Raw genomic sequence first — 27,443 nt, forward strand, 5'->3', positions numbered from 1 at the left:
TCTCGCCCAAGGCCCATCAAATCTGGGTCTTGCTTCCCACAGAGGCCAACCTCACACCTCCGGGAAGCCCTCCCCATAAGCAGGGCAGGAAGACACTCCTAGGATGCAGTGGTATACTGCTCCTGAACACAGAGGCTCTATTCCGCTCTCTTATCCAATAGCTGCCGGTCGACCTATTCGTCAGGATATCTTTGGATCCCCAGAACAGAGGTGTGGAAAAACCTGCAGACTTTTTTTTCCTCCCCAGTTTCCACTTTTGGGTCAACATTGACATCTGGCGGTGGTTTCTGGGATTAGCAGTTAGAGCTCATGCATGCTGACTCAGAAGTTGAACCCACCATTTTAATGGGGTTTATTCCCATGTAAGAGGGCCACCTAATGACGCAGTGGGGAAATGACTTGACTAGCAAGCCAGACGTTGCCGGTTCGAATCCCCGCTGGTATATTTTCCCCAGACTATGGGAAACTCCTATATTGGGCAGCAGCAGCGATATAGAAATGCTGAAAGTCATCATCTCACACTGCGCGGGAGGAGGCAACGGACAACCCCTCCTGTATTCTGCCAAAGACAACCACAGGGCTCTGGGCGCCAGGAGTCGGCACCGACTCGACGGCACATTTTTAAAGGAAGGAGAGACTGCAGGGGAACCGTGCCTATAGAGAGGGTTAAGGTATTAGGAATGCAAGCCAGGCAGAGGTAAGAAAGCTGGGAGGTCTTGTGGTAGGGAGCATGAATTGTTGACTTTGCTAAGCAGGGTCCACCTTGGTTTGCATTTGGATGGGTGACCACATGTGAGCTCTGTGAGACATTTCTCTTGGCGGGGGGTGGGGTGCCATAGCTCAGTGGTAGAGCATCTGCTTTGCATGCAGAAGGTCTCGGGTTCAGTCCCTGGCAGCATCTCCAGGTAGGGCTGGACAAGACCCCTGCCTAAAACCTTGGAGAGCCCCTGCCAGTCAGTGTAGGCAATACTGAGTTAGGTGGACCAAGGGTCTGACTCAGTATACAGCAGCTTCCTATGTCCCTAAGAGGTGAAAACTGCCTTTTGAAAGGTTGCGAACCGCTTTGGGAGACCCAGTGGTCCAAAACCAGGATCCGAATCTAATAAATAACCTTTGGGGACACAGAAAAACTCAGCACATGAGGGTTGCTGCAGCTGCAGTTCAACTTTTATTTACAAACATGTGTGTCTGTGTGTGTGTGAGAAGCAGTGAAGACAAGAGGGACAAATCCAGATAGAAACGGCGCTCTCTAATCATACCAGCATGTGAGAAACACAAGACTCTTTCTCTCTGTTTCTTCCCACCCACTGATGGGATTATCCCAGCACAGGGCAGTGAAAAAGAAGGCTGCACCATTCCAGAAGGGTTGGTCAGAAAGGCATACAAGGGAGTTGCTAAGAGGAGGGCGAGAGGAGAAGGCCGCGGTGGCTATGGTCTTTGGTGTCACTGTCGGGAGCGATTACAGCTTGTGGGAAACGCCCAGCAGGTGAGACATCCGTCACCACTCACCTGATATCCGAGCAGGTCCACCCATTGCAAGCCGACAATTACTTTTACCAAGTTGCATTCAGCAACTTTTGGAGGTGCGGGGGGGGGGGGGGGAGATCCTCGTTTTTCTGTGCCCAATTTGCCCTTGTGCAAAACTCTGATTTTTATTTTTGTTAAAAACAATCCATGTTGGGAAACGCGAACAATCTCTTGCCAATCTCAGGAGCGTATGCCTACCCAAAGTTCAACTAACTGCTGCAAGAGGGTAATGCTAGGTTTCCCCCCGTAAATAACAATAATCGAAATAATCACCTTCAAATCTTTACAAGCGAATTTGAATTAGGAGGACAGAGAAGTTCCCTTGTCCGCTTTGACCCCCAGAGAAGCGTCAGCTCTACAGGTCTGTGGAGGAGTAATTTGCGGGGTGGGAGGAACATGACCTTTTTGCAGCAAGTCCCGGAGCGTTCAAGGACAGCAAGGATTCAGAGCTTGGCAGATTCGGTGGAGTGCATAGCATGATGCGCAATCCAGCCCTGAGCAGAGCCACGCAAGGGTTCCCTCGCGCCTCAATGAGGGATAGTGCGGTGTGTAGGCTTTTGACGGTGCAGGGCTTATGAGGCTGCCGCTACAGTTCCACGGTCACGCTGCTGTGAGTCACCCGCGCTCCGTACCAGCCTTTCCAGAAGACGGTATCCTGGCCGCCGTGTTCGAAGCGGACGAAGCGGACGCCGGGGCCGTAGTTGGCGAACGTGTGGGTGATCTGGGATGGGGCAGGAAGGGATGAGAAAAAGAGTCAGAGGGGAGAGTGGCAACCAAGGGCGTTGATTACCGAGCCATTTGGCTAGCACTGCGATTGATTCTCCAGGAGTAGAATATATCACTTAAATATCATAGGAAGCTGCCGTTTACTGAGTCAGACCCTTGGTCCAACTAGCTCAGGATTGTCGACCCAGACTGGCAGCGGCTTCTCCAAGGTTGCAGGGGACCCCTCTCCGTGTGCACCAACCTCAGTCCATTCGCCCTCGTTGTCTTGTGGGACAGCTATGGTGTCGCTCCTAAATTCGGCCACGACATCCTCTGTCTCAGACAGCAGCGTCACGCTCAGGTCGTACAGGCAGCCTGCATCACACCGGGCCGCGTACCTGCAGACGGAAAACTGCATTGAAACGCCCAGCACAAGTCGGCAGAAACCAGCTGAGCAGCTTGCATAAGATTCAGACGTCGGGGGAGAGGGTCCTGTCCTCTTACCAGTCCTTCACCACAATTTTGGGCTGGGTGGTGTCCATCAATTCCTCCCAGTAGCCTTCTGCCTTCAGGTCGATGACTTGTGCTTTGCGACACGGCCTGGGAGACGAGGGGTTAACAAACAAACCAAAAAAACGGTTCCCATCTTTGTCAGTGTGAATCTATCAAACTGGCTGGAATTAATGGCTCACTGCACCAAATCCCTGGGTGTGTCCAGGCTTGAAAAGGAGACACTTGCCCCGGGCTAGAAAAACAATCTCCTTTGGTGCAGCTGATAAGGACATATTTGTAAATTGAAAGAGGTTTTTTTCTTTCCCCTTCAATTTTATTTTCAGAAGCCTGCTTATGCAGAACTTATGGCGTTTAGTGGGAACCTGTTCCCAAGTAAGTGTGCACAGAATTGCAGTCTTTCCGCCTGTTCCTATACGTGCTTACATGGAAATTTCACAATCATAAGGACTAGAACCTTACCTGGGAATTCTGAATTCCACAACCATGAGGACTAGGACCTTATTTTTTATAATGAAAACTGAATTTCTTAAGGAACCCCCTAATGCATTCCAAGGGTTTTGTGCACTCCTGAATAATCACCTGTCCACAGTCTCCACTTACAGAAAAAGAGAGAAAAAAACAGACTTACTCAAAAGATGAGACAAAGTATTTGTGGACCTCGTCGCTGGGGAACTCTTTGCCAAAATCTCCAGGCAGCTCTTCGATTTTCCAACCATCACCCCCGTTTTCCACATCCACCCAGGATTCGAGGCCCTCTGCAGAAGGCAAAATGAGAGAAATCCTTGCCTTTCCAGCTACACTACCCAAAAAACGTCACCAGGTTCAGGACCTGATAAGGGTGCCACTTTCACCACCACCCCTACCCCCTTTCTGGTAGGGCTCTGGTGTCTTTAATGGAACAGGCAGACATCCAGCAGGTGGTGCTTTCCCAGCATGGCAAAGCAGCCCTGGGGGAAACGTTCCCTGCTGGATTTCTGCTTGTGGGGCAGTGGCTGAAAGCACAAGGGCCCCGCCAGAGAGAAAGGAGGCTGCCCTGTTGAATGCCGTGGCGACTGAACATCCTGATGGGCTCCACCTTGAGGGGACGTTCTCCAGCGACTTGCCTTCGCCACTCGGGTTCTTGATCAGGTTCCTCTTCCTTCGATTCAAGAAGTAGAGCTTTTGCCAGTTCTCGGCCCCGGCCTCTTCCGCCTCTTCCCCCGCCAGGCCCTCCTGCCGGCATTTCAGGAACCAGAGAGAAGCCCCATCCACGAGGTTTTTCCACTGGGAGCACACGAGCCGGCACACCAAGACCAGCTCGACCGCGGGGATGTAAGCCAGGATCCGGACCAGCAGAGGCTCAGGAAGGGAGTCCATTCTCGGCTGCGTCTAGAGAAGAGAGCAGACCTGGTGGGGTGGGAGCGGGGAGCATAAAGAGCCCGTTGGATATAAAGGAAGCGGGAGAGGAATGCACCCATCTTAAAAACAGAGGGAGGAGAGCTGGCCTGGTGGGAGCAAGCATGAATGGCCCCCTTTGCTAAGCAGGGTCCACCCTGGTTTGCATTTGGATGGGAGACTCCATGTGTGAGCAGGGCAAGAGAGTCCCCTTAGGGGATGGGTTCCCAGCCTGTGGTCTTCCGGATGTTGCTGGACTACAAATCCCATCACCCCCAGCTGCAATTTATTTTGGCTGGAGAATGATGGGAGTTGTAGTTCAGCACCATCTGGAGCAGTTGGGTCCCCAGATGTAATTGGACTTCAACTCCCATAATTCCCAACCAAAGGCCACTGGGGCTGGGGATTATGGGAGTTGAAGTCCAATAACATCTGGGGACCCACACGTTGAGAAACCCTGATCTGGAGGACCACAAGTTGGGATCCCCTGTTCCAAAACATTATTTGGACACCCGCCGGCTTGAAAAAAGGCATCTCTCCTCAGTAGGCCCCAAATCCAGAGAAGGGAAAAGTGCCTCTTTGGGGTTATTCCAAATGGCCTTTTTTTATTAATGCCGTGAGCCGCCCCGAGCAGCAGTATACTGGAAGGCATGGGATATAAAGATGTTAAATAAACTAGATAGATAGATAGATAGACAGATAGGTTTCCCACTCAACATTTGCATGCAGGAGATCCCAGGTTCAATCCTCTGTATAGCCAGATTTGGGGGGAGCAAAGGGGGGGAGGGGAGGAAACTCTGCCAAAAACCATGGGAAGGGGCGGCCGCTTTGAGGAGGCCCTACCGGGCTGAGAAGAGGCCAACGGCCCAAGTCAGTATAAAACTGCTACATCATATGGATATTGGTGCTCAGTGGCACCCTGCCATCAACATCTCGGTGGCTGGGTGCTGCTTCGGGGTCTGTCTGTGCACGATTTCTACAGATGTACTAGCGAAGGCAAGGCAGGGGAAAGCCAAAGGGACATCTCCCCCACCCCAGGGAGGAAATCCCGTTGCCTTGGGTGAGACTGACTACTGAGTCCTGCGCAGCATGCAAAGTGACATGCAGCCGATTTCCAAGGCACTTACCCGAAAAGATGTCCAGATGGGCTGGTCCAGCCCGCGCTGTCAGGGATGCTGCTGTGGAGAGCGGAGAGAGGTACCCAGCTCATCAGTGACACAGCAGGCTCTGAGGTCCCTCCTCAGCATGTGAGGGGAGGAGAGGCACTTCCTGCATCTTCAGACTCCGCCTCTGGAGATGGACCGGTCTGGTCTTGCTTGTCTGTCGCAGGCAAGCAACTTCGGAAGGAAGGCGTGCAAACAGGAAGGTGGGGGGTGAATCTGCAGGCAAAAGCAGGACCCACCCTCAGAGAAAGCAAGCAGAATCCTGCAAGCAGAGAGTTCCCCGCGTGGCAAAGTGGCAGAGGGAACCCCAGAGGCTGTCCAAACCAGCCCCCTTTTCTGCTCGGTGTGTCCAAAAAGTGGGGGTGTGCAAGGACCAGGTGGCGAAGTATAATTAGAAATATTCACCTAGGCTGATGCATATTGTCATCCGTCTGTCAAGCCATGGATTGCACTGCTTATTACTGTCAGATACAATATTCATATGTCAAGTGAATGGTAAAGATTGTCTTTCACGAGGGGGTTCCCCCTGCCCCCTTTATTTTCTTGATTATATTTTTTCAGCTGAAATATAATTTAAAAGGGGGGAGGGAGACAGACACACAAAAGACACACTAATTGCATCCAAAAAAGGGTCATGGACGTTCCTTCTAGAGAAAAGTTTCCTTGCAGAAATCCAGGTCCCTTTGGGAGAGTCAAAAGCACACCTTGATCTCCAAAACAAGGAACAACAACAACAACAAAAATATTGAACACCGAAAGTTGGGAGCACACACAGCACCCAAACCGGGATAGAACACAATTTTTGAATGACTTGGCAGTATATGGTTTGCCTAGATTTTCTCTTGTCTGTTCCTTTTGATCTTTAAATGTCAATTGCGTTACGGGTTGTTGTTATTATTATGACCACCTCATTTATTTACTATTTCTCCATGTAAACTGCTTTGGAAACTTTTGAAAAGCAGTATATAAATATTGGTGGTTGTTGACTGGGCACACTGCCAGATTTGCACTTTGGAATACATCTGGCAAACATTCATAGTATGGTGCTAATGCTGCAGAACCCTATGCCAGGAAGCTGCCACATACTGAGTCAGACCCTTGGTTCCTCTTGCTCGGGGCTGTCTACCCAGACGGGCAGCGGCTTCTCCCAGGTGGCAGGCAGGAGTCTCTCTCTCTCAGCCCTCTCTTGGAGATGCTGCCAGGGAGGGGACTTGGGGCCTTCTGCCTGCAAGCCGACAGGTGCAGCGCTTTCCAGGGAGGCCCCACCCCCTGAGAGGAATCTCTTCCAGTGCTCACGCATGTAGTCTCCCATCGGAATGCAAATCAGGGCGGACCCTGCTTAGCCGTGCAGCACAATCCACGCTTGCTTGCTTCCACAAGACCAGCTCTCGGGACTTATACCAGGCCAGGTTTTTTACATAAGGGGGCATTCCTGCTTTTAGGCAGCTGGATTTCCTCCCATTGCAGCCCCCCTCGATCTGTCGGGGTCCCGCCGGGGGGTGAGATGAAAGGGGCATGGTGACGTAGGAGACTGCGTCTTGGTCACGTGTCGCGAGGGGAGTTCCCTGCCAGCGAGGGGGAGGCCGTAGGCTTGCTGTTCCGAGCCGCCCTGGAGGGGGCGAGGCCGCCGGCGGAACTCCCGCCCGCGGAACCGTCTGCACCCGGCAGCAGAACTCTATGCTGCTTTGCATTTCCTCCGGTGGTTACCGGTTGCTCCGCGGGGCGGAGACCTTTCCTCCTGGTTTGCGCTTTCCTTCCCCAGCACAGGTAAGTGGCAGGCGGGCGCTGGGAAGGGGTGGGCAGCGTGTTAGGCTGACACGAGCAGCCCCCGGACCTCTCTGCGACAGCTGGGAGCCCAGCACCCATCCTGCTGGGCCGCCAGAATCCAAGCCCCCCCAGCTGGTGGTGGCCAGCCTGGTGGTGCCAGAGAGAGGAGAAGCCCAGAGGCGCGCGCGCCCCAGCCGTGCCTTGATTCCGAGATACTTCAAGGGTTTCCCCCCCCGGGGGGGATCGGGGCGGGGGGGGGTAAGTGAGCAACACCCACCCCCCTCCTCCCAGGCCTTCGGGGCAAACCCTGAGCCAGTTTTCCCCGTAAGAAGGATTCCCAGATGTGGTTGACTACAACTCCCAGAATCCCCAGCTGCAGTGGCCTTTCGCTAGGGGTTATGGGAGTCGTAGTCCACAACATCTGGCAATCCCTTTGACAGGGAACCCTGCCCTGAGCTTTCTTTTGTATGGGGTGTGGCTGGCGGCGGCTGGCGAGCCTGATTCTGCAGAGGACAACCCCAAAGAGGAAGTAATTGTGTGTGTGTGTGTGTAAAGACCAGACTTCCTCAAATATGTCCAAGGATGGACAGCCCATTTTTGGCCCCCGAGTGTTCAACAGTCCAACAGCCGCTGGCCCAAAGCAGGTCATGAAGGCATCAGCCTTGTCTCCAGCTAGACTGCTTTTGAGCCTGGAGGTTCTCAGGGTCCCTCTGCCAACATTCTGTTTCCCGATATGGCAACTAGGCGGAGGCACCACAAGTGGGGCTTGATGTCCTTCCTGGTTGCTTCCGCCCCAGCATTTCCTGTCCGGAGGTAGACTGCCTCAGAATATGGAAGCTCCATTTGGCTTATAGGTACATTAGAGCCACTTTGCTAGGCCAGGGAAAAGGTTCCTCTAGTCTAGCCTCCTGTCTCTGACAGTGGCTAGGCAGGTGCCTCTAGGAAGTAGAGCATGAAGGTCTTCCTACCCACCCACCCCCCTTATGGATCCCACGCATCCGGTAGACTGCCCCTGGACACAGAGGTTCAGCTGCTGAGGCCAATCTGTGTTTAATAGGCTTATCCCCCACCAGTTTTGCCAAATCTGCCAACGCAGGAGATGCTAATAAAGGAGATTGGGGGGGGGAGCTCTGAACATGTGCAGAGTGCTTCTCCCATTCCGCCGGGGGGCCTTAGGGGAACCATGACCTCTGGTTTCTCCTTTGCAGACCTTTCCAAAAAGGAGGATGGTGAACATTGTTGATCTGCCAGAAGACATCTTGCTGGACGTGCTGACTTGGGTCCCTGCCAAGGACCTGGTTCTCTCGTGCCGGCTGGTCTGCTCCCACTGGCGAGACCTGGTGGACCTACCCACACCATGGAAACGCAAATGCCAGAAGGAGGGCTTTTACTCCCTGCAGCTGGACCGGAGTGTCCAAGACTGGAGGGCCGCCTATTTTCTGTTCAGCCTGAGAAGAAATTTAATCAAAAACCCCTCTGCTGAAGGTTCGTCTCTGTTTGTTTTGGGGTTTTTTCTCCCTGGGAGGAGGAGGACATCTCTCAGACTTTACACTGATTCCCACAAAATTCCTTTTTGTTTCGGAAAGTGATGGAAGCAGCTGCTCATTCAGAAATGCCATGTGGTATAGTCCTCCCAGAGCGAGGGGGGGCTATACCATGTCAGAATGCAGGTGGGAGACTGGGCTGTTTTCACTGCTCTCCCACATTCGAAAACAAAACAGGTCATCTCCTTGCCTGTAGAAAGCAAGCCTCTAAACGAGATGGCTAACGTGCATGTTTTCTGTGTGCGGGGAGTATTTCAGTTGGAGGAACGTTCCATTCTGTTTGGTCTCGGGTCCTTAATTTCCCACCTTGCAGTCCTGAAGGACCCCTTTGCAGCTTTAAAAAAAACCATATATATATGTATAACTTTTTTTTAAAAACCCAACGTTTTGCAGCTCTCTCCCTGGATCCTCTCTCATCACTGTAATCCCTTCTTTTATTTTTTCTTTAGAGGGATTTAACTTCTGGGAAATCCAGTCGAATGGAGGGCACGAATGGAAGGTTGAGACGATACCTGGAGACCATGGGACGGATTTTCCAGATCCGCATGTTCGGAAATACTTTGTCACGTCTTTCGAGTGAGGACATGAACCTTGAAAATGGGGTTGAGTTTTTAAGTGGTTGCTAGAAATTCTGCCCGTGCTGCAGTAAGCAAAATGAATTCTCGCCTTGCAGGCTACAAGTGCTCACACTTCTAGTCTCCCATCCAAATGCAAACCAGGGCGGACCCTGCTTAGCTAAGGGAACAAGTCATGCTTGCGACCACCAGACCAGCTCTCCTCCATCTCATCTGTACCAAATCTGGTGCAGGCATTTTAAAGCTGTGACAGACACACACACACCGAGGGGTTGCTGTGAGGAGAGGCAGGATTTCACCCACAGTAAGCCTGTTTCCCCCCAGGTTGTGATACAAAGTGGATTTGCACAGCGCTGATTGGCCAGTGCCTGGGACAGCCCTAAAAGTGTGAGGCTTTGCAGGCTGGAGGGAATCGAAACTATCTTGGGAGGGGTAAAGACACCCGTGCAGGTTCAATTGGCACTCTGCCTCTCCAGTGCCAACTCTTTTTGGTAGCACTGGTGATCGTCCTTAACAGGTTGACCATTTCCCTCAGGGCCTGCACGAAGCAGCAGCTCATCAGCTTGAAAGAAGAAGGCTACTGGGACCAGCTGATGGACGAAGCCAAGCCTGCGATTGTGGTGCACGACTGGTGAGTAGGGAAAAAAGGAAACGGAAGGCCATTTCCAGGTTTAGAGGGTTGGTGGTTTTTTTGCTATCAGAGCCCCCAAGCAACCTGGGCCCGTGCTCCCTTTAGGACTGCTTGCTCCTGACACCCGGCCTAGACCCCATGCTTGGACTGGCAGGGCCTTCTCAGTGGTGGCCCCAGAATTGTGAAAATTCCTTCCCAGGAAGATCAGGCTGGCTCCCTCGCTTAAACACATGGTTAAGTCCTTCCTGAATGTTTTGTTTCTTATCCCCTACACCAGGTACGCTGCCCGGCGTGACTGTGGCTGCAGTTACCAGTTGAGCGTGAAGCTGCTGTCTTCAGACTACATTGTCCTTGAAGAGTTTTCTCCCGAGGACGTGGTCATAGAGCAGTGGAGCGACGCAGAATGGCACAAGGTAAAGCCGTCTGTGGTGGGCGGAGCGGGGACAGGAACATAAGAAGCACCCTTAAATCGAGTCGGACCCTTGTTCCATCTCACTCAGCATGGCCTACACTGACTGGCAGCAGCTCTCCAAGGTTGCAGGCAGGGGTCTCTCCCAACCCTACCGGAGGTCCCATGGAACCGGGTCTTTGTGCTTGCAATGCAAGCATGCAGATGCTTTTCCACTGAGCGGCGGCCCCATCCCCTAGAGGGAATATCTTACTGTGCTCACATGTAGTATCCCATCCAAAAGCAAACCAAGATAAGCCCTGCTTAGCAGAGGGGGCCATTCACGCCTGCTGCCACAAGACCAGCTCTCCTCCCCAGCGGGAAAGCCTCTCCCTTGCATGCAGAAGCTCCCAGGTTCACTCCCTGGCAGCATCTCCAGGTAGGTCCGGGAAGAAGCCTTGCCTGAAACCCTGGACGGCTGCTGCCAGTAAGAGTAGTCAATACTGAGCAAGGTGGACCAGTAGTCTGACTCTGTATACAGCAGCTGTCCATGTAGGGTTGACTTCAAGTCAGGCCCCGTAAGCAGTTCAGATATCCTGTTCTGAATGTCGAGCGTTTCTTCTGGTTTGAGATAGAAACGGTGGCTCCTGATGGTTCATACCAGAGGCTGTATATCAGGTTTCCTGAAGCTCAAAGGGTGAAGGCAACAGCCCACGCACACCCCATTATCCCCCGCCTCCCTGCAACAAGTGGCGTTCCCCGGTAGGCTGCCTCTGAACATGGAGGTTCCACATACTCCTTGGCCATGCGAAACAGAACCTTCATGTTTGGAGGCCGTATACCACTAAACCACAAAGGCCGAGGGATGCAAGGGAAGAATGAGAGCGGTGATCTTCCTACCTCCTTTCTCTTTCCTCTCCAGGTTTCGCACACCTTTCGGGACTACCCTTCCGGGGTCCGCTACCTTCTCTTCTGGCACGGAGGCCAGGACACGCAGTATTGGGCCGGCTGGTATGGCGTCCGGGTAACCAACAGCAGCGTCACGATTACTCCCGACGTCGTGGGGTGAAGATTGGTGGTGCTTGGCTGACTCCGATAGATTTGCAGCCCTCTTTCTCTTTCTCTTGTGGACAACGCTTCTCTTCCCATAAATAACGCGTATGCCAGTGGTGGTCAGGTTAAGGTGCATTCAGATTTGTGAGCGGGCTCTGGATAGGCATTTGGGGACACCCCTACCATCTCCTCCTCCCAAGACGGAGCCCACGGGAAACCTGTTTGTATCCCACTCCAGTTTGTGGTGTTAACTGGAAATCTGCACAGCGCTGATTGGCCAGTACCCAAATCCGCCTACCTCCTGCTTATCAGTGTATTTTTAAAAAAAAAAAAATGGAGGAAACCTATGCACCAAATAAATGGTTTAACCACTTGGGCATTTGAAATGCAAAACTGCCCCCTTGAACCTTTGGGGTTCTGCATTTAGTTTGGAGCCAGGTACGGGCAGGCCTGGCAGAAGGGCAAAGTCCTAATTTAAATCCCTGGCCTGTCCGGTTAGAAGGATGTCGGGCAGGAGGTGATACCTGAGGATCGGGAAGAAGGTCTTGGGACGGCATTTCCCAAGAAGGAGGCGGATAAACTGGAACGGGGTCAGAGGAAGGCAGGGACGATGGGTGGGTGTTTGGAAAACAGCCCCTAGGAGGAGAGGTTGAGGGGCTGGGACAGTTTCGCCTGAAGACGAGAAGACGCGGAAGATATGAGAGCCATCTTTGAATGTATTGTAAACCACTTTAGGATTCTTTTAATGAAAAAGCGTTACAGAAATCGTACAATACCTGAAGGGCCGTGACGTAGGAGAAGGACCTGGCAGGTTGCAATCACGGGGAAGCAGATTCAGCCTAGACATTTGGAGGACTGTTCTAACTGCGGGAGCTGTTTGACAGTGGAACCGCCTGCCTCATGGTGGGCTCTCCCTCGTTGGGGTTTTCGGACAGAGGCTGGGCAGCCAGCCGAGTTGGGCGTCAGGGAATCCCTGGCAATCCCGGAGCCTCCGAAGGCCCTTTTTCCAATTCTAGCATTCTATGTCGACGCCAACCCCATTTAAAAACTCAACCCAGCCAAAGAAAACCACAATTTAACCAAATATCACGGCTGACAGCAAGAAAATTATATCCTCCTTCAGCTGCCTAAAAACAGAAAACAAACCCTTGAAAGATAGCAGAGGTGGGAAAGATTTCTTCTTGGGACTGGAGACCCAGCGCACCCCAGGATAAGGGATCCGGGGTCTGACTCAATATAAGGCAGCTACAGGTGTCATATGCGTATCCATAGAACACGTGCAGAAAGCCAGATTCAATCCCTGGCCTCTCAAGCTAAAGGATCCCGGGTGCAGCTAGATAAGCAGGTGCAGCTGAAAGCCTGGTGAGCTCCTGCCGGTCAGTGTTGACAAGCCTGGGCTGGCTGTGTCAGTGGCCAGACTCAGTAGGCAGCAGCTCCCCACGCTTATTTGAGGAGCAGAGGCAGAAAGAAAAAGTGTGTGTCAGTCTTGCAGGTCTGTTTCCCTGTATTTCTGGATGTCGCCTCTGTTTCCAGTGTTCTCTGCTTCTTCTCCCAAATCCTGTATTTGTGTCTGGCCTCTCGAGTAGCACCTGCTGGCTGGGTTTCTAACGGGCTACGCCTCTGTTCACAGCAAGGAAAGCCGACCCCGAGCTGGGGGAGACTTACTCGAGCGGGCAGGAGCATTCTTGACCTTCCAGCTGTTCTTGGACTGCAACTCCCTCCATCCCTCGCTCTTGGCCACTGGGGATGATGGGAGTTGTAGTCCAGCATCAGTTGGACCAGGTCTGCCCAGCCCGGTACTATAGGCGTGGCTTGACCTGATTTTGGAGTCTTACAATCATGGTGGGTAGCTAGGGGTTAGTGAAGGGTTAAAGTTATGCTTGCTTACTTCCCTTTTGCTGGTGCCCATCTTGTGGCTGAAGTCTCTCTCCTGGCCTGGCAACTACCTTTTCTTCCACCCAGGAACATCTGAGATGTTCAGTGTGAATGTTTAAAACACACACACAGGTGGCTCTTTGCCTTTTGAGATACAGAAGAGGGATGTATATATAACCTTGGAATGTTTCCCCACCACCACCAGTGATACAATAAAAAGAAAAGAATAACACCTATTTGCATGATTCCAAAGCTCTCTTGTTGAAACTGGCAATGGCGTTTGCAGCTGATGGGGACAGGGCAGAGGTGGGAAGGTGATGTGAAGGCAGCAGAGGGGGAAAGCGGGGGAGAGAGGTGAGGGAGATGCCAAGGAGTGGTGGAAGGGGAGATGGAGGACACAGAAAGCAAGTAAAAGTGGGTGGGGGCAAAGGAAGAGGGGGCAGAAGCAGCAAGGCCCCATCCTAAGTAGCAATAAGAAGGAGCCTCTCTGCTAACGGGCTTGAAAGCTACTTGGCATTTTCCAGCTCAAATTAACCTTTTCAAGCGATGGGTCTCTTTTATTTTATTTGGGGGGGGCGGGAGATGTGCAGCCGTCCCCCTGCTGAGCCCAGCATAGACAGGGTGCTGGAAGCAGGTGTTACCGACACTGACTGGCAGCGGCTTCTTCTCCAAGGTGGCAGGCGGGAGTCTCTCCCAGCCCGGTCTCTCTGGAGATGCTGCCAGGGAGGGAACTCGGCAGGTGCTCTTCCCAGAGCGCCCCGCCCCATACCGCCTAAGGGAGTATCTTGCAGGTGTAGTCGCCCATTCAAATCCAACCCAGGCTGGGCCCTCCTGAGCAAAGCCCACTCACGCGGGCTCGCCCCGCTCAGCTCGCTCCAGCCAATCAGCCGAGGGGCGGGGCGGAGGCGGCAGCGATGTATGCCCGGCCTCGCAAATGCGTCACGGTCACGTGCCGGGGGGGTTCCCAGGGGCAGGGAGGGGCGGCTCTCTGGGCGGAGCTGATCCCCCCCGCCTGCCCGGCTTTGCTGCGTCGCGTTTCCTCCTCCTGCAGGTGCCGGCTGCGGGGCGGAGACCCTTTGGGCTGCGCTTTTTCTAGCACAGGTAAGCGGCCGGGGAGCGCAGGAGGAGGGGGCCGAGTCATCGGCAGGAGCTCCTGGCTTTGCGTCTGTCTTTGGGGAGGGGGGCGCTACTCCCCCACCCAGAGCTTTGCTGACACCCTGCCGTTCTCCTTCGCCTCCTGTGAGCAGCTATCACTTGGGGGGCCTTCGGGCCAGGGAGAGCGATGGGGGTCAAAAGCCACCCATCCTCCTGGCCTGTGGGAAGCAAGCATCTCCGCGCCCCTTTTCCTAACAAGCTGGCTTTCTGCAGGTGAACTGGAGACGATGCAGCAGAGGGTAACCGAGATTATCAGGGGCCCTGGAACACCTGTCTGTCTATCAAATTTGTAAGCCAAAGGTACAGTGTGCCGTCGAGTCAGTGTCGGCTCCTGGCGCCCACAGAGCCCTGGGGTTGTCTTTGGTAGGATACAGGAGGGGTTGACCATTGCCTCCTCCCGCACAGGATGAGATGATGCCTTTCAGCATCTCCTTATACCGCTGCTGCCCCATAGAGGTCTGGGAAACATACCAGCAGGGCTTCGAACCGGCAACCTCTGGCTTGCTAGCCAAGTCATTTCCCCACTGTGCCATTAGGGGGCACACCGCCCCAGACTTTCATCTCTGGGCAGTTAACATTAGGAGACAAGGCTGCAGCCATGGAGGCTTCAGAGGTTAGAGAAAAGGCTAGGAAAGGGAGACATGATGGAAAGATCTATAAAAGAGTGGGGAGCAAAGAATGACCTCCTGCTTCTCCTTGGCAGGCCTCTCCGCAAAGGAGGATGCTGAATGTCGCGGACCTTCCGGAAGACCTCTTGCTGGACGTGCTGTCTTGGGTCCCTGCCAAGGACCTGGTTCTCTCCTGCCGGCTGGTCTGCTCCCACTGGCGAGACCTGGTGGACCTGCCCACGCCGTGGAAACGCAAATGCCAGCGGGAGGGCTACTACTACAAGCGGCTGGACCGGAGCATCCAAGACTGGAGGGCCGCCTATTTCCTGTTCAGCCTGAGAAGAAATTTAATTAAAAACCCCTATGCTGAAGGTTGGTCTCTGGATTTTTATTTTATTTTTTTCCTTTTTCTTTCTGGGAGGATGAGGTGGTTGTGATTTTCACAACCTTCACTTACGTTTTTGAAAGAGACGAGTATTTCAGAGCAAGGTATGCATTCAGAAATGTCATGTGGTATAGCCCTCCCTGAGCAAGGGGAGACTATGCCATTTCAGACTGCTCTTCCACATTAAAAAAAAAAGTAAAATGCCTCTCCTTGCTTCTAGAAAGCAAGCCTCTCAGCGAGATGCCTAGCCTGCTTGATTTCTGTGTGCGAGGAGTGCTTCAATTGAAGGAACATTCCATTTATTAAAAACATTTAATAAGTTTTCTAAATTTATTGGCCTACGTCCCAGTAGGCTTATGAGATCACCTGGCATTCTGTGTGTGGGTCCGTCCGTGTGTGTCCCCCACTAACAACTTCGCAACAGCTGGACCAATATGAACCAAATTTGCTTCAGCTGTAGGGACACACAGGGGATTTCCTAATGGCATGGTGTGTGATGATGTCATCCAATTCAAAATGGCGGCCACATGAACATCTGAGGTGCATGTGGGTTAATTTGTGGACTCCCTTGCCCATTTGAACCAAATTGGGTATAGCTGCTCTGAGTGACACACAGGGACACCTCAATGGCATAGTTTGTGATGATGTCATCCACACCGATTCAAGATGGCGGACGCCTAAACTTGGGAGGCGCAAGTGGGCTAACTTGTGAACCGCTTAACCGATTTGAACCAAATTGGCTGCAGCTGTAGGGACACATAGGGATATCACAACGGCACAGATTGTGACGACGTCATACAACCGAATTCAAGATGGCGGACAGGTAAATATTTGAGGCACAAGCACTAACTTGTGGACAGTCTAACCAACTTGAACCAAATTGGGTACAGTTATAGTGAATGACACACAAGGACGCCTCAGTGGTGTCGTTTGTAATGATGTCATCCACCCCGATACAAGATGACGGACGCATGGACATTTGAGGTACAAGAGATCTGACTGGTGGACCTTGGTTTGAACCAAATCTAGACCAGTTGTAGAGACAGTGAAAGGAAAGTAGACCAATTAGTTCTCACTAGAACAACCTGTTTTATCGACGATGCTCCATACCCCACCTTCCAGTCTCTCATCACTGACCGCCTTTCTGGGTTTTTCCTCAGAGGGATTTGACTTCTGGGAAATCCAGTCCAACGGAAGGAAAAAATGGCGCATCGAGGAGCTTCCTGGAGACTGTGGGCAAAGATCCCCGCACCCACACGTTCAGAAATACTTTGTCACATCTTTTGAGTGAGTCTTGTTGGAGCTGAAATGGATTCTCAGAGTAGGTGGAATGATTTATTGCTTCACTGGCTGAAGCTAAAGGTCACCGATGCAATTTCTGAAGCAGCTTGATAGGAAACTGGCATCATGGGTCAGAACAAACTGGCTCGATGAAGCTGCCCTCTGCAGAGTCAGGCGTTTAGTCCATCCCGCTGAGGATTGTCTGCTCTGACTGGCAGCGGCTCACCAGCGTTTCAGGCAGAGGTCTTCCCCAGTCCTATGTGGAGATGCTGCCAGGGATTGAGCCTTGGACCGTCCGCCTGCAGAGCAGGGGCCCTTTCGCTGAGCAACGGAGGTTCCTGATAAAACTGCCTTGTCGTCTGTCAGGCTGTTGAGCTGTCTGCCTTCTCAAGGCAAAGGTCCAGAAGTATTTCATATCTGAAAGATATGAAGTACAGGGAATTGAGGGGTTGCTGTGAGAAGAGGCAGGATTGCCCCCACAGCAGCAGGAAACCTGTCCCTCACCCCCAGATTGTCATAGAATCTGGATCTGCACAGCACTGATTGGCCAGCGCTCGGGTCAGCCCTGAAGTTGTGAGACTATGCAGGCTAGAAGGGATTGAAATTATCCTGGGGGTGAGACAGGGGGGAATGGACTCCGTCCCTCCAATCTGGCTCAGTTCGGCAACACCGGCTGCAGTCGTTAATGGCTTGATCGTTACCCTCAGGGCCTGCACGAAGCAGCAGCTCATCAGCTTGAAAGAAGAAGGCTACTGGGACCAGCTGATGGACAAAGCCAAGCCTGCGATTGTGGTGCGGGACTGGTGAGTAGGGGGGGGAAACAAAGAGGAGACCATTTCCAGGATGCTCAGTTTAGAGGGTTGATTTTTTTTTTTTTAATTATCTTTTGTCATCAAAGCCCCCAAGCAATCTGGGACCGTGTTCCCTTTAGGACTGCTTGCTCCCAACCCACGCCCAGACCCCGTGCTTGGACTGGCAGGGCCTTCTCAGTGGTGGCTCCACAGTTGCGAAATTCGCTTCTCAGAAAGATGAGGCTGGCTCCCTCGCTTAAACACACGCTCAAGTCCTCCTTTTATGCATTTTTTTTTAAGGTATACTGCCCAGCACGATTGCGGCTGCCGTTACCAACTGTGCGTGAAGCTGCTGTCCTCGGACTACATCGTCCTCGAAGAATTTTCGACCGAAGACCTGGTCATAGAGCAGTGGGGCGACGCAGAGTGGCGCGAGGTAAAAGCAGTCCGCCGTGGGCGGTGTGAAGATGGGGCCGTCACTCAGTGGCTTTGCATGCAGAACACTCTAGGCTCAGTCCCTGGCGGCAATACTGAGCTGCATGGACCAAGTGTCCAACTCAGTATGGCAGCTTCAGATAGAAGTTCTGAGGAATGGGGCCATAGCTCCATATCTTGCGGGGCCCCACACACCTAGTTCCCCATCCAAATGCAAACCAGAGTGGGCCCTGCTTAGCAAAGGGGGGCCATTCCTGCTTGCTCCCACAAGACCAGCTCTCCTCCCCGAAACTCACACGTCCTCTCCCTCGCTCTTCCCTTCCAGGCTTTGTACACTTTTCAGAACTATCCTTCCGGGGTCCGCTACATCCTCTTTGAGCATGGAGGCGAAGATACCCGATACTGGGCGGGCTGGTACGGCATCCGAGTCACCAACAGCAGCATCACCATTACCCCCGACGTCGTGGAATGAAGACCAGTGGCGTGGTGGTGACCACTTCCCAGATTTGCAGCACTTTTCCTTTCTCCTGTGCAGTTTGTGGATGAAGCTTGCCGTCGATGTGCTGTGGTGGTCAGATTAAGGTGCGTACAGAATTGACATCAGTTTCAGCGGTGAGCCTGATGGAGAAGGGTATTTTAGAGACGCCTGCCATCTTCTTCCAAGACTGAGCCCGCGGGAAACCTGGTTTTTTTTTTTTTTTTCAGTATGTGCGGTGCGATTGAGAACTTGCACAGCGCTGATTGGCCAGTGCCGGAAACCACTATCACCCTCTGTAAAGGGCATCAGAATAAGGGACCGGGGGGTGATTTGGCATAGGGCAGCTACTTGTGGGCAGGCGCTGAATGGGTAGAACCCCTGCAGAAAGTTCCAGGTTCAACCCCTGGTTCCTCTAGTCAAAGGTAAATACCTCTTCTGAAACCCTAAAGAGCCACTGCCAGTTAAGTGTCGGCAATACCGGACTGCGTGAGCTAGTGGCCAGACTCAGTAGACAGTAGCTTCATACACTTGTTAGAGGCACAAAGGCAGAGAGAAAAACTCCAGCCGAAACCTGGAGAGCTGCTGCCAGTCAGTGTTGACAAGTGTTGGGCTGGGTGAGCCAGTGGCCAGACTCAGTAGGCAGCAGATCTGTACGCTTATTGGAGGGGGCAAAGCACTGAGAGTGTGGCCTGTTTCTGTGTACTTCTGTATGTCGCCTCAATTTCAGATCTTTTCTGCTTCACCCAAGTTCTGTGCTTGCTTTTACTCTCTGCCTTCCAGTACTGCCTGTTGGCGCTGTACAACAGACTGTGCAGAGGTAGCAATGAAAGGTTGACCCTGGAATTGAACTAACGTATTCCTTTGCTTATGGGGAACAAAAAGGAAAGGGGGCTCTGACCACGGCAGGAGGCTTTAAGTTGAGCCCCGCTCTCTATATGCTGGAAAATACTTCCTATAAGATGGCTAAACCTGATTTTGTAGCCTTACATTCGCTTCCAGTGGGCAGAGGTCAGCGAAGGGTTAAGCGTTATTCTTGCTTATGCCGTTGCTGCCTTTTTGTGGTTGAAGGTGCCTCTTCTATCTTCCAAGGAATGTTGTTCCGTGTGTCTCCAAAATAAAAAAGTCTTTTTGTCCTTCGTGATACAGAAGGGTGTATAACCTTGGAATGTTTTCCTTTTCCCCTACCAGTGTATACAATTAAAAAAGAATAACACCTATTTGCATGATTCCAAAGCTCTCTTCTTGAAATCAGCAATAGTGTGAAGGAAATGGGGAGCAGCAAAGAGGCTAGCCAAGGGATGGAGGGAGGAAGAGGAGCAGAAGGCAAGTAAAAATCCAGTGGGGAGATATTAAAAGGAAAAGCTGGGCAACAGAAAGGGGCAGAACCAGCAGCTGCTTCCTTCCTCTCCTCCAGACCCAGAATAAGCTGGCTTTGAGGATTCACAGGAAACTTATTGACAATGAAAATCTTCCTGTTTATTGACAGCCAAAAACTTCACAGTGGTACGCTCCGAACAAGCTAACCCACCTTGGACAGAGTCACGACACAGACATAAACACACACGCTTCATAACCACAGATGGTGTCCACTGACATCCTACCGCTGCTCCTCTTCAACATCGATCCTCACACAGGTCTAGGAACTTGATAAGTGTGCAACATTCAGACACAGAGACTTGCTGAAGGAGAGGCAGACTCTCTTTTATACAGACAGATAAGGGCACTTGACAAGACACATGTGCGAGGAAACTCTTGGCACAGTGTGAAAAGTCACTGAGGATCAGTGGTTGAAGCACCCATGTTCTCTATGCAGAGAGGGGCACCTTTTTTTGCCCTTGCCCTTCAAGATCGTTTGAGGTTCAAGGCCCATTGAGAAGAGCTGGATTCAAGTACCTTTCTGGGCTCTCTCTTCTACATACAGCTGCATCTGGAAAGGAGAAACGTGAGCAAATTAAAAACAAAATTAAATAAAACAGTAATCTGAGAGCTGATCCCTTAACATTTGGGGTTCTGTTCCTTGGAGGGTTTTTCTACCAATGCTTAAAAAAAACACAAAAAGCTACCCCCCCACACCTATTTGCATGATTCCAAAGCCCTCTAGTTGAAACTGGCAACAGTGTGTATGGCTGAACAGACAGAGGCAGGGAAGGAGATCGGTATATTTTCGACACGCTGGTTTGATTCTGATTCAGATACTAACTTTACTGGTTCAGTAACCGGTTCAGATGCTTCAAACCGGTTTCAAACCAGTTTCAATGCAGTTTACAGAGAAGAAGATCCAACTCTATTTTAATTCAATTCCAGGTCACAAACCGTTCTGGGGCTCCCTGAAAGTAGTAGTAATGTATTAAAGCAACACTACACAATCTAAAGGAATAAAATATCAGCTCTCCAAAAGCTCAGACAGGATCTTTCCCAAGTCCTGCTACCCAAGAGAGGCCTCCTTGCAGAAACCCGGAAACACGAGCGAAGCGTTTGCAAAGTTTATTCCTCATCCAAAGTTTGCCAAATCCCCCAGTCCCATATAAGGGTTGCCATCTGCCGGATCGGTGAATACGCGGTGCAAATTGGATCCAACGGCACGCCCACGCCAGAAAGATGTGCGTGTTGGACTCAGCTTTCTGGCGTGTCATGTTTCCGACGGCGCCCCTGTTCTCCACGTTCTTTGCACACACCCTTGGCTTCGCTGGAGCATAATTGCGGGGAGTTAAAAGGCAAAAAAGCGGCTGTTGTGGAGGGAAGTATGCCCAATGCCTGGGCGGCCGGCCAGGATAAATTGTGAGAAGCAGCTGCTATCCTATGACTCAAGGTGTGGAAAAAATATCTTCTGGGGCAGCCATCTACGAAGGACTGACGGATGCTTTAACAGCGAGAGAGCGAGAAAGAGGGAGAGACAGCGAATGTCCCACACCAGACAAGGTTGTGGGGAGGAAAGACGCTCTCACAGCACACCAGGGTCACTTTTTGCTAGCGAACCCGAAGTGGGAGAGGCTGGCACACCGTCCCACAAATTATCTGGCTTGGCTCACTGATGTGAGCAATCTGGACTCCATTTGTTCTGCTGTACTCCTGCTCTGGTAGTGACAGTGTTCGGTCTATTTAAGTTGCACAGGATGGCAGAAGGGAAGGTGAGTCTAGATGGTCTCTTGGCTCCCATCAGGCTCCTTTAGCAAAGCCCTGCCCACTTTAGGGAGCAAGCCCCACCCACTCCAAGGCAATTACCTTGCACCCATTGGGGAGTCTAGTGAAAGGGGGCGGGGCCATGGCTGTCAATATAGCCCCACCCACATTCCGCAGACAGCTCCATCGCGGGACTTGACACCCCTCTTCCCAAGCACCAATTTAAGATAAAACGCCCCACTCACTTTTAAAAGATCCGACGTCATGGTCTTCAGCGGGATCAGCCGCGGGTCGCGCATATGGACGTCCTGCTCGTCGGCAAGGATCCAGGGGAAATCCTTCAGGGAAGAATGCAAAGGGGTTGGCTCGTTCCGGGGTTGGTTCACACATGCATGGTGATCCCCTGATTTCCCCTGGCAGAGGAGTGCGTGAATTGACCCAGTTTGGGAAAGGTTTACATCTGAGGGTAAGGGAGTCTGCCGGGCTCTGGACGAGATGGCCCATTCACACAGGCAGGTCACTGCTGGCATTGCAACCATCAAGGGATAAGAGTGAGTGCGTGTGTGTGTGTACACACAAAGGAGAAATATGCAAACATTTCTCTCCCCGCCTGCAAATACACACACACACACACACACACACACACACACACACACACACACAGCCGTTTAAGAAAGAGGTGGAATGGGAAATGATATACACTTGTTAAACTACAACACCTGGGGCTTTCTAGTTTAGAAAAAAAAAGACGACTGCGGGGAGACACGATAGAGGTCTATAAAATCATGTCTGGTGTGGAGAAAGTGGAGAGAGAGGAATTCTTCTCCCTCTCACAGCACACTAGAACCAGGGGTCATCCCATGAAACTGATTTCCGGGGAATTTAAGACCAGCAAACGAAAGTATTTTTTCACACAACACATAATCCGCTTGTGGAATTCCCTGCCATGAGATGTGGTGACAGCCAACAACCTGGATGGCTTGAAGAGGGGTTTGGATAACTTCGTGGAGGAGAGGTCTATCAATGGCTACTAGTCGAAGGGCTGTGGGCCACCTCCAGCCTCAAAGGCAGGATGCCTCTGAGTGCCAGTTGCAGGGGAGCAACAGCAGGAGGGAGGGCCTGACCCTTTCAACTCCTGCCTGTGGACTTCTCGGAGGCATCTGGTGGGCCACTGTGGGAAACAGGATGCTGGACTAGATGGGCCTCCTTGGGCCTGATCCAGCAGGGCTGTTATGTTCTTGTTCAGCCTGCATGCCAACCACAAGGAAAGATGAAATTATTAATAGCAGGAACAACTGCCCAAGTGTCAGAATTGTTCACAGTGGCTAGAAGCCGTTCCTTTCCATGGGGGTGGGGGGATGTCAAAGAAGAGAGGGGATCACACGATTTGCAGGACCCCTCTGCAATTCAAGCATCTCCACTCACCTTGATCACCTGGATTTTCTCCATGTTACGGGTGGCGGCTTCCCGCGTGTGCACTAGGACAGTGAAAGTACAGCCTGTGAGGAAAGAGCACGGGGGGGAAATCAATCATTAGGAGTCCTAGGAACCGGCCTTCTACCGAGTCAGACCCTTGGCTCATCTAGCTCAGTAATGCAGGCACTGGCTGGCAGCAGCTAACCAAGGTTTCAGGCAGGAGCCTCTCCCAGCCCTACCTGGAGATGCTGCCAGGGAGTGAACCTGGGGCCTAGATGCTCTTCCACTGAGCGATGGCCCCATTCCCTAAGCGGAACCATCTTACAGCGTTCATGTGCAGTTACCCATCCAAACGCCAACCAGGGCAGACTCTGCTTAGCAAAGGGGATACTCCATGCTCGCTACCAGCAGACCAGCTCTCCTTTTGAGATGGGGAGCCCCTTTCTTCTGTCTTTTGCTATGTACACCACTCTAAGCACTTTTTTCTTGAAAGTTTGTATATACATCTATCTATCTATCTATCCATCCCATTTTTATACAGCCCAAAACGCAAGTTCTCTGGGCAGTTTACAAGACAATAAAAACCACCAATAAAAAGATTAACACATTTCAACACTTAAAATTTAAAAACGTTAAAACTATTACACAATTAAAACAATATCTAATTAAAAGCCTGGGTGAACAGGCTTATAATTATATTCATCCTCGGATGCGGATGGGAAACCGTGTGACCGCTAGGTGAAATGCAAGCGCTTTTCACCTCCACTAAGCTTTTCCCGTTTTCCTGGGAAGGGATGCAGGAGAGCCGTACGTAGCATTTTGTTTCGATGGCTGCAAATGTCCACTCCCTTTTGGAAAGCGGAGAATAAGCTAGAGACCCAACCCAAATCTGCTACGGAACAAACGCTGCTTGCTGGCCGACCTGGAGGGTTGTTTTCCAACACGGCGTCGCAGACGCTGATCTTCAAAATGAAGGCACGCAAGAGGTGCTCCACGTGGTTCAGAAGGGAATCGGAGCTGGAAGACGGAGAAGGGAGAGGCAGCGTTTAATCGCCAAGCAGAAATCGAAGGGCAGTCATTTTGGTTAACAAAACCAAGTCGTCTTGGAGAGGAGTTAGTGAATAGGGGGTATACAATTCTTCTGACTCTGGAGATTTGCACACCCCCTGTTCACCAACTTTCCAAGCCCTGCAAACCAAGATCCTGGAGATGTCTGGAATTGAAACAGAGGCTGAGAGAGTGGGTCGCCAGGGGAGAGTGCGTTTTCCCCGACATGCACTTCTTAATCTGTTGGGAGCCAGGAACCCTTGCTGATCGCACAGAGATCTAGCAGCAAATTTTGACCTACAAACATAGGAATCTGCCTTCTACCGAGTCAGACCCTTGGTTCATCCAGCTTAGTATTGTCTACACAGACTGGCAGCATCTTCTCCAAGATGACAGGCAGAAGTCTCTCTCAGCCCTATCTTGGAGATGCCGCCAGGGAAGGAATGTGGAACCTTCTGCATGCAAGCACGCAGATGCTCTTCCCATGAGCAGCTCCATCCCCTGAGGGGAATATTTTACAGTGCTCACACATGAAGTTTCCCATTCAAATGCAAACCAGGTCAGACCTTGCTTAGCAAAGTGGACAATTCATGCCTGCTACCATAATGCCAGCTCTCTGCCTTCTGCATGCCCCGGACTAGAAACATCACACACCTACTTGAGTTTCCCTGGTAAGAATACCCAACGCCTTTGTTCATAAGAGCACAGCCAATCCCCGGGTGAACATTCTGTGACTCAGAGCAGACAGCTCCAATGCTGAAAAGCCAGCTTTCAGGACAGAGGCAAAGATGCAGTGCTTGGAACAGCCTATCAGGAAATAAATCCTCACCTGATCGACAGCAGGGGTGGCTGCGTGATTTCGAAAACAAACCTCTCCACCGGATGATGCTCTTTGTCCAGGATTACGACCACGACCTTTTCCACGTCATTCTGAGAAGCGTCCGAACACAAGAACTTTTTATTCCATTTGACTTGACACAGAGTCCTATGAAACCCAGAAGTTTGCATGCACCCATCCCAAACTAAGTTGGTCCAGCAAGAGACAGAGGTACCTATTAGACCTTCTCAAAATGGGGTGGGGGAAAAGAGTTGCAATGGAACGGGACAACTACATCGAATTTATAGAGACTCACCTTCTCCAGTAGAGGCTTGATGCAGTGAAGTGTGTCCTGGATGTACTGATTCAACTCAGGATGACAAGACATCTGTTTAGAATTAAGCATCTCCCGTTATCTATAAATATGCTTCCCCTTCCCGGATCTCAACTAAGGACAACAAGCAATGCTATATAACTCCTGGAATTCACATCCCCCAAATGCAGTGGCCATTTGCATGGTCAGCAACCAGCAGAGGAGGAGCTGGTCTACACCTGCTCTTCTCATATTACTGTTCGCATATTGTGTTTTTAATCTGGTTTTAATCTTTCTTGTATGTTCTCTGTATGGCCTATGGATGTAATAAATTGATTGACTGATTGACCTGCTCTTCTCCCTGTTAAGAGTACAGGGAATGTGCCATGATTCAGAGCTCGGATCGCATTTTGTGCACATCCCTAGCAATAAGTTGCCAACAGTGGTCAATCACATGCCCGCAGGAAACCCCCAAGTAGGGCTAGAAACTAGCAGCTCTCCCCTGTGTTCTTTGTCTCCAGGAGTTCCATATTCAGAGAGAGACTGATGTCCAACAGGGAGGTTCCATGCAGCCAACACGCCGAACAGTGCAAGCAAACCGGCCTACATTTTAATTTTTGTTTTTTAAGCATGGACTGAAAGAAAGGACAGGCAACAGCCACAATCTAGGTGTGGAAAACAAACTGCGGGAGTATTTGGAAGGGGAAAAAATTACAGGGAGTTTTTTGTTTGGTTTTTAAAGATATCTGAGCAAGAGCTGAAGATGGATGGGCAAACTGGCCTAAAAATGGAGGCGTTTCTCACCTGGACAGGTACGTTATATTTTTTCCTCTTCTGAAAGATGCCAGTTGGGTAGACTTCTCGGACGTAAAGGATGAGGTGAACGGCCACTTCCAAAAATTCAGAGAGCACATCAGCGACAACTGAAGGGTAGGAGGCAGAGGACAATGGATGGGACAAAGCCAGTGGTGGGGAAAATAAGTGTTTGGGTTCAGGGTTAACACACTACACAAAATGCAGGCAAAGGTGGAAATATGGACTGCCAGCTTCAGGTTGTAATTCTATGCCCATTTACTTGGGAATAAATCCCATTGAATGTGATGGGCTTTACTGAGTCTGAGTAGACAAGCATAGGCTGGTTTTGCAAAGTCAAAAGCCTCGTTCACCCAGGCTTTTAAGTTAGATACTGTTTTAATTGTTTGTGTGTTTTAATAGTTTCAACAATTCTAAATTGTTGCCAAATTGTAACCTTTTTATTTGTTTTTATTGTTTTGTTGTAAACCACCCAGAGACTTGCATTTTGGGTGGTAGACACAAATGTGTCAGTTAAATAATAAATAAGTAAATAAAATGTCACTTACACTTGCTAGGCTGAAACTTAAGGGCATATTTACAAACACAATAATACACGAAGCTGCCTTCTACGGAGTCAGATGGTTCATCTAGCTCAGTAGTGTCTGCACATGACTGGGCCAGTCCCTTCTCTTTCAGCCTAGCCTACTTCACAGGGTTGGTGTGAGGAGAAACTTAAGCATGTAGTACACAGCTCTGGGCTCCTTGGAGGAAGTGTAAAACCAAACCAAACACACTGACTGGCAGCATCTCTCCAAGGTTTCGGACAGGAGCCTCTCCCAGCCCTACCTGGAGATGCTGCCAGGGAAGGGAGTGAACCCAGGCCCCCCTGCAGGCAAAGGCGACCTTCCTCGGCTGAGCTGGGGCTCGCTCCCCAGCTCAGGATGTTCTGCCAAGGGTTAAAGAATGCGGCGCCCCGGAGTACCTTGTCCGAAGTTGAGATCCTGCCGGGTTAGGGTGGTCATCCTCGCAGAAACCTTGGAAAGAAGGGGATGGGGGCGAGGAGGACGGCGTCTTGGGCTGCCTCCAAGGACCGGGCAGCGGCGCCCCCGCTAAGCAGGCCTGCTGCTGACTCCAACTCCCAGCATCCGCCGCTGCCACAGCCCTTGCTGGGCGGTGATGGGCCTTGTAGTCAAAAGCCTCGGGGCATCGCTGTTGGAGCGAAGGAGCACCCTGCCGGCGCACCAAGCCCTCCCGTGACCGGCCAAGGGGAAAACTCCGCCAGGCTACCTTCGCGCGCGCGCCAGGGCAGCCGGCCACCCCGCTTTCCCTGCTGGGGGTCGCCCCTTACTGGCTTCCCAGCTCCGCGCGAACAAAGGGAGGCGCGGCCTTGCTTGGAGGAAGCCCTCGCGGGCGGCGGCGGCGCGCTGGCCAGGCAAGCGCTTGGCTAGGGCGGCTGCGCCGGGGCCCCCTTCCCAGCAACCTCTCCAGGGCGCACGGCCAGCCGCAGCGGCTCCGGCCGGGGAGGAGGCAGCGGGGTAGGCTGGGGGTGACGCGCACAGCGCGGCAGGAGGAGGAGGAGCGGCCGTTTGACGCGCCCGCCTCCTCCTCCTCTCTCCTCCTCGCCCCGGGTCTTAGCGCCCGTACGTCTTGCTGGTGCGCGGCAGCCCGTGCGCCCTGGCGCGGCGTC

At 51.8% G+C, this 27,443-nt stretch overlaps 4 protein-coding genes across 8 annotated transcripts in view; 2 read left to right on the top strand and 2 right to left on the bottom strand.

Annotated features, from left to right (window-relative positions):
- LOC128338433 (F-box only protein 6-like) overlaps positions 1–11,369 on the top strand; it is a 55,841-nt gene extending 44,472 nt beyond the window's left edge. The window contains exons 1-6 of one of the 2 annotated variants that reach the window (XM_053280863.1): positions 6,685–7,049; positions 8,258–8,534; positions 9,043–9,169; positions 9,704–9,799; positions 10,077–10,212; positions 11,110–11,369. In XM_053280863.1, coding sequence (XP_053136838.1) covers positions 6,960–7,049; positions 8,258–8,534; positions 9,043–9,169; positions 9,704–9,799; positions 10,077–10,212; positions 11,110–11,256 — 873 coding nt within the window. In that variant the 5' untranslated portion in view covers positions 6,685–6,959 and the 3' untranslated portion in view covers positions 11,257–11,369. Of the gene's footprint in view, positions 1–6,684; positions 7,050–8,257; positions 8,535–9,042; positions 9,170–9,703; positions 9,800–10,076; positions 10,213–11,109 lie in introns of those variants that run through there. The other variant, XM_053280864.1, reaches the window with a different exon arrangement.
- FBXO2 (F-box protein 2) lies at positions 1,140–5,438 on the bottom strand. 2 transcript variants are annotated; one of them, XM_053280868.1, is made up of 6 exons: positions 5,247–5,438; positions 3,849–4,131; positions 3,374–3,500; positions 2,737–2,832; positions 2,495–2,630; positions 1,140–2,248 (listed from the first exon to the last, which is right to left on the bottom strand). In XM_053280868.1, the coding sequence occupies exons 2-6, from the start codon at positions 4,099–4,101 to the stop codon at positions 2,114–2,116; spliced, it is 747 nt and encodes a 248-aa protein (XP_053136843.1). In that variant the 5' UTR covers positions 4,102–4,131; positions 5,247–5,438; the 3' UTR covers positions 1,140–2,113. The 2 variants fall into 2 exon arrangements, with proteins under 2 accessions (XP_053136843.1, XP_053136842.1); XM_053280867.1 differs by having other exon boundaries at positions 3,849–4,113; positions 5,247–5,435.
- Positions 11,370–13,487: 2,118 nt separating the features above from the next.
- On the top strand, positions 13,488–25,306 carry LOC128338434 (F-box only protein 6-like). 3 transcript variants are annotated; one of them, XR_008312619.1, is made up of 8 exons: positions 13,488–14,216; positions 14,484–14,570; positions 14,974–15,250; positions 16,424–16,550; positions 17,252–17,347; positions 17,636–17,771; positions 18,096–18,352; positions 19,735–25,306. XR_008312619.1 is itself a non-coding variant. In XM_053280865.1 (7 exons), exons 3-7 carry the CDS (start codon positions 14,992–14,994, stop codon positions 18,240–18,242), a joined length of 765 nt encoding a protein of 254 aa, XP_053136840.1. In that variant the 5' UTR covers positions 13,488–14,216; positions 14,484–14,570; positions 14,974–14,991; the 3' UTR covers positions 18,243–19,465. The 3 variants fall into 3 exon arrangements, 2 of the variants coding, with proteins under 2 accessions (XP_053136840.1, XP_053136841.1); XM_053280865.1 differs by lacking the exon at positions 19,735–25,306 and having other exon boundaries at positions 18,096–19,465; XM_053280866.1 differs by lacking the exons at positions 14,484–14,570; positions 19,735–25,306 and having other exon boundaries at positions 18,096–19,465.
- Positions 19,700–27,275, bottom strand: MAD2L2 (mitotic arrest deficient 2 like 2). Its single transcript, XM_053280870.1, has 8 exons — positions 26,739–27,275; positions 25,766–25,884; positions 24,965–25,036; positions 24,661–24,761; positions 23,707–23,801; positions 22,794–22,867; positions 21,614–21,706; positions 19,700–20,175 (listed from the first exon to the last, which is right to left on the bottom strand). The coding sequence occupies exons 1-8, from the start codon at positions 26,776–26,778 to the stop codon at positions 20,134–20,136; spliced, it is 636 nt and encodes a 211-aa protein (XP_053136845.1). The 5' UTR covers positions 26,779–27,275; the 3' UTR covers positions 19,700–20,133.
- Positions 27,276–27,443: the final 168 nt, after the last annotated feature.

The sequence above is a fragment of the Hemicordylus capensis genome, chromosome 16 (assembly GCF_027244095.1).
Source record: "Hemicordylus capensis ecotype Gifberg chromosome 16, rHemCap1.1.pri, whole genome shotgun sequence".
Taxonomy (NCBI): domain Eukaryota; kingdom Metazoa; phylum Chordata; class Lepidosauria; order Squamata; family Cordylidae; genus Hemicordylus; species Hemicordylus capensis.

Excerpts from the sequence above, each read along its gene's own strand:
- LOC128338434 (XM_053280865.1), top strand. The coding sequence starts at position 14,992 with ATGCTGAATGTCGCGGACCTTCCGGAAGACCTCTTGCTGGACGTGCTG. Across the intron at positions 17,348-17,635 it reads GCGATTGTGGTGCGGGACTG|GTATACTGCCCAGCACGATT; the intron begins GTGAGTAGGGGG and ends TTTTTTTTTAAG. Across the intron at positions 17,772-18,095 it reads GCGACGCAGAGTGGCGCGAG|GCTTTGTACACTTTTCAGAA; the intron begins GTAAAAGCAGTC and ends CTTCCCTTCCAG.
- FBXO2 (XM_053280868.1), bottom strand. The coding sequence starts at position 4,101 with ATGGACTCCCTTCCTGAGCCTCTGCTGGTCCGGATCCTGGCTTACATC. Across the intron at positions 2,631-2,736 it reads AAAATTGTGGTGAAGGACTG|GTACGCGGCCCGGTGTGATG; the intron begins GTAAGAGGACAG and ends TTCCGTCTGCAG. Across the intron at positions 2,249-2,494 it reads ACGAGGGCGAATGGACTGAG|ATCACCCACACGTTCGCCAA; the intron begins GTTGGTGCACAC and ends GCCCCATCCCAG.
- MAD2L2 (XM_053280870.1), bottom strand. The coding sequence starts at position 26,778 with ATGACCACCCTAACCCGGCAGGATCTCAACTTCGGACAAG. Across the intron at positions 25,885-26,738 it reads GGATCTCAACTTCGGACAAG|TTGTCGCTGATGTGCTCTCT; the intron begins GTACTCCGGGGC and ends CCTACCCTTCAG. Across the intron at positions 24,762-24,964 it reads TCAAGCCTCTACTGGAGAAG|AATGACGTGGAAAAGGTCGT; the intron begins GTGAGTCTCTAT and ends GACGCTTCTCAG.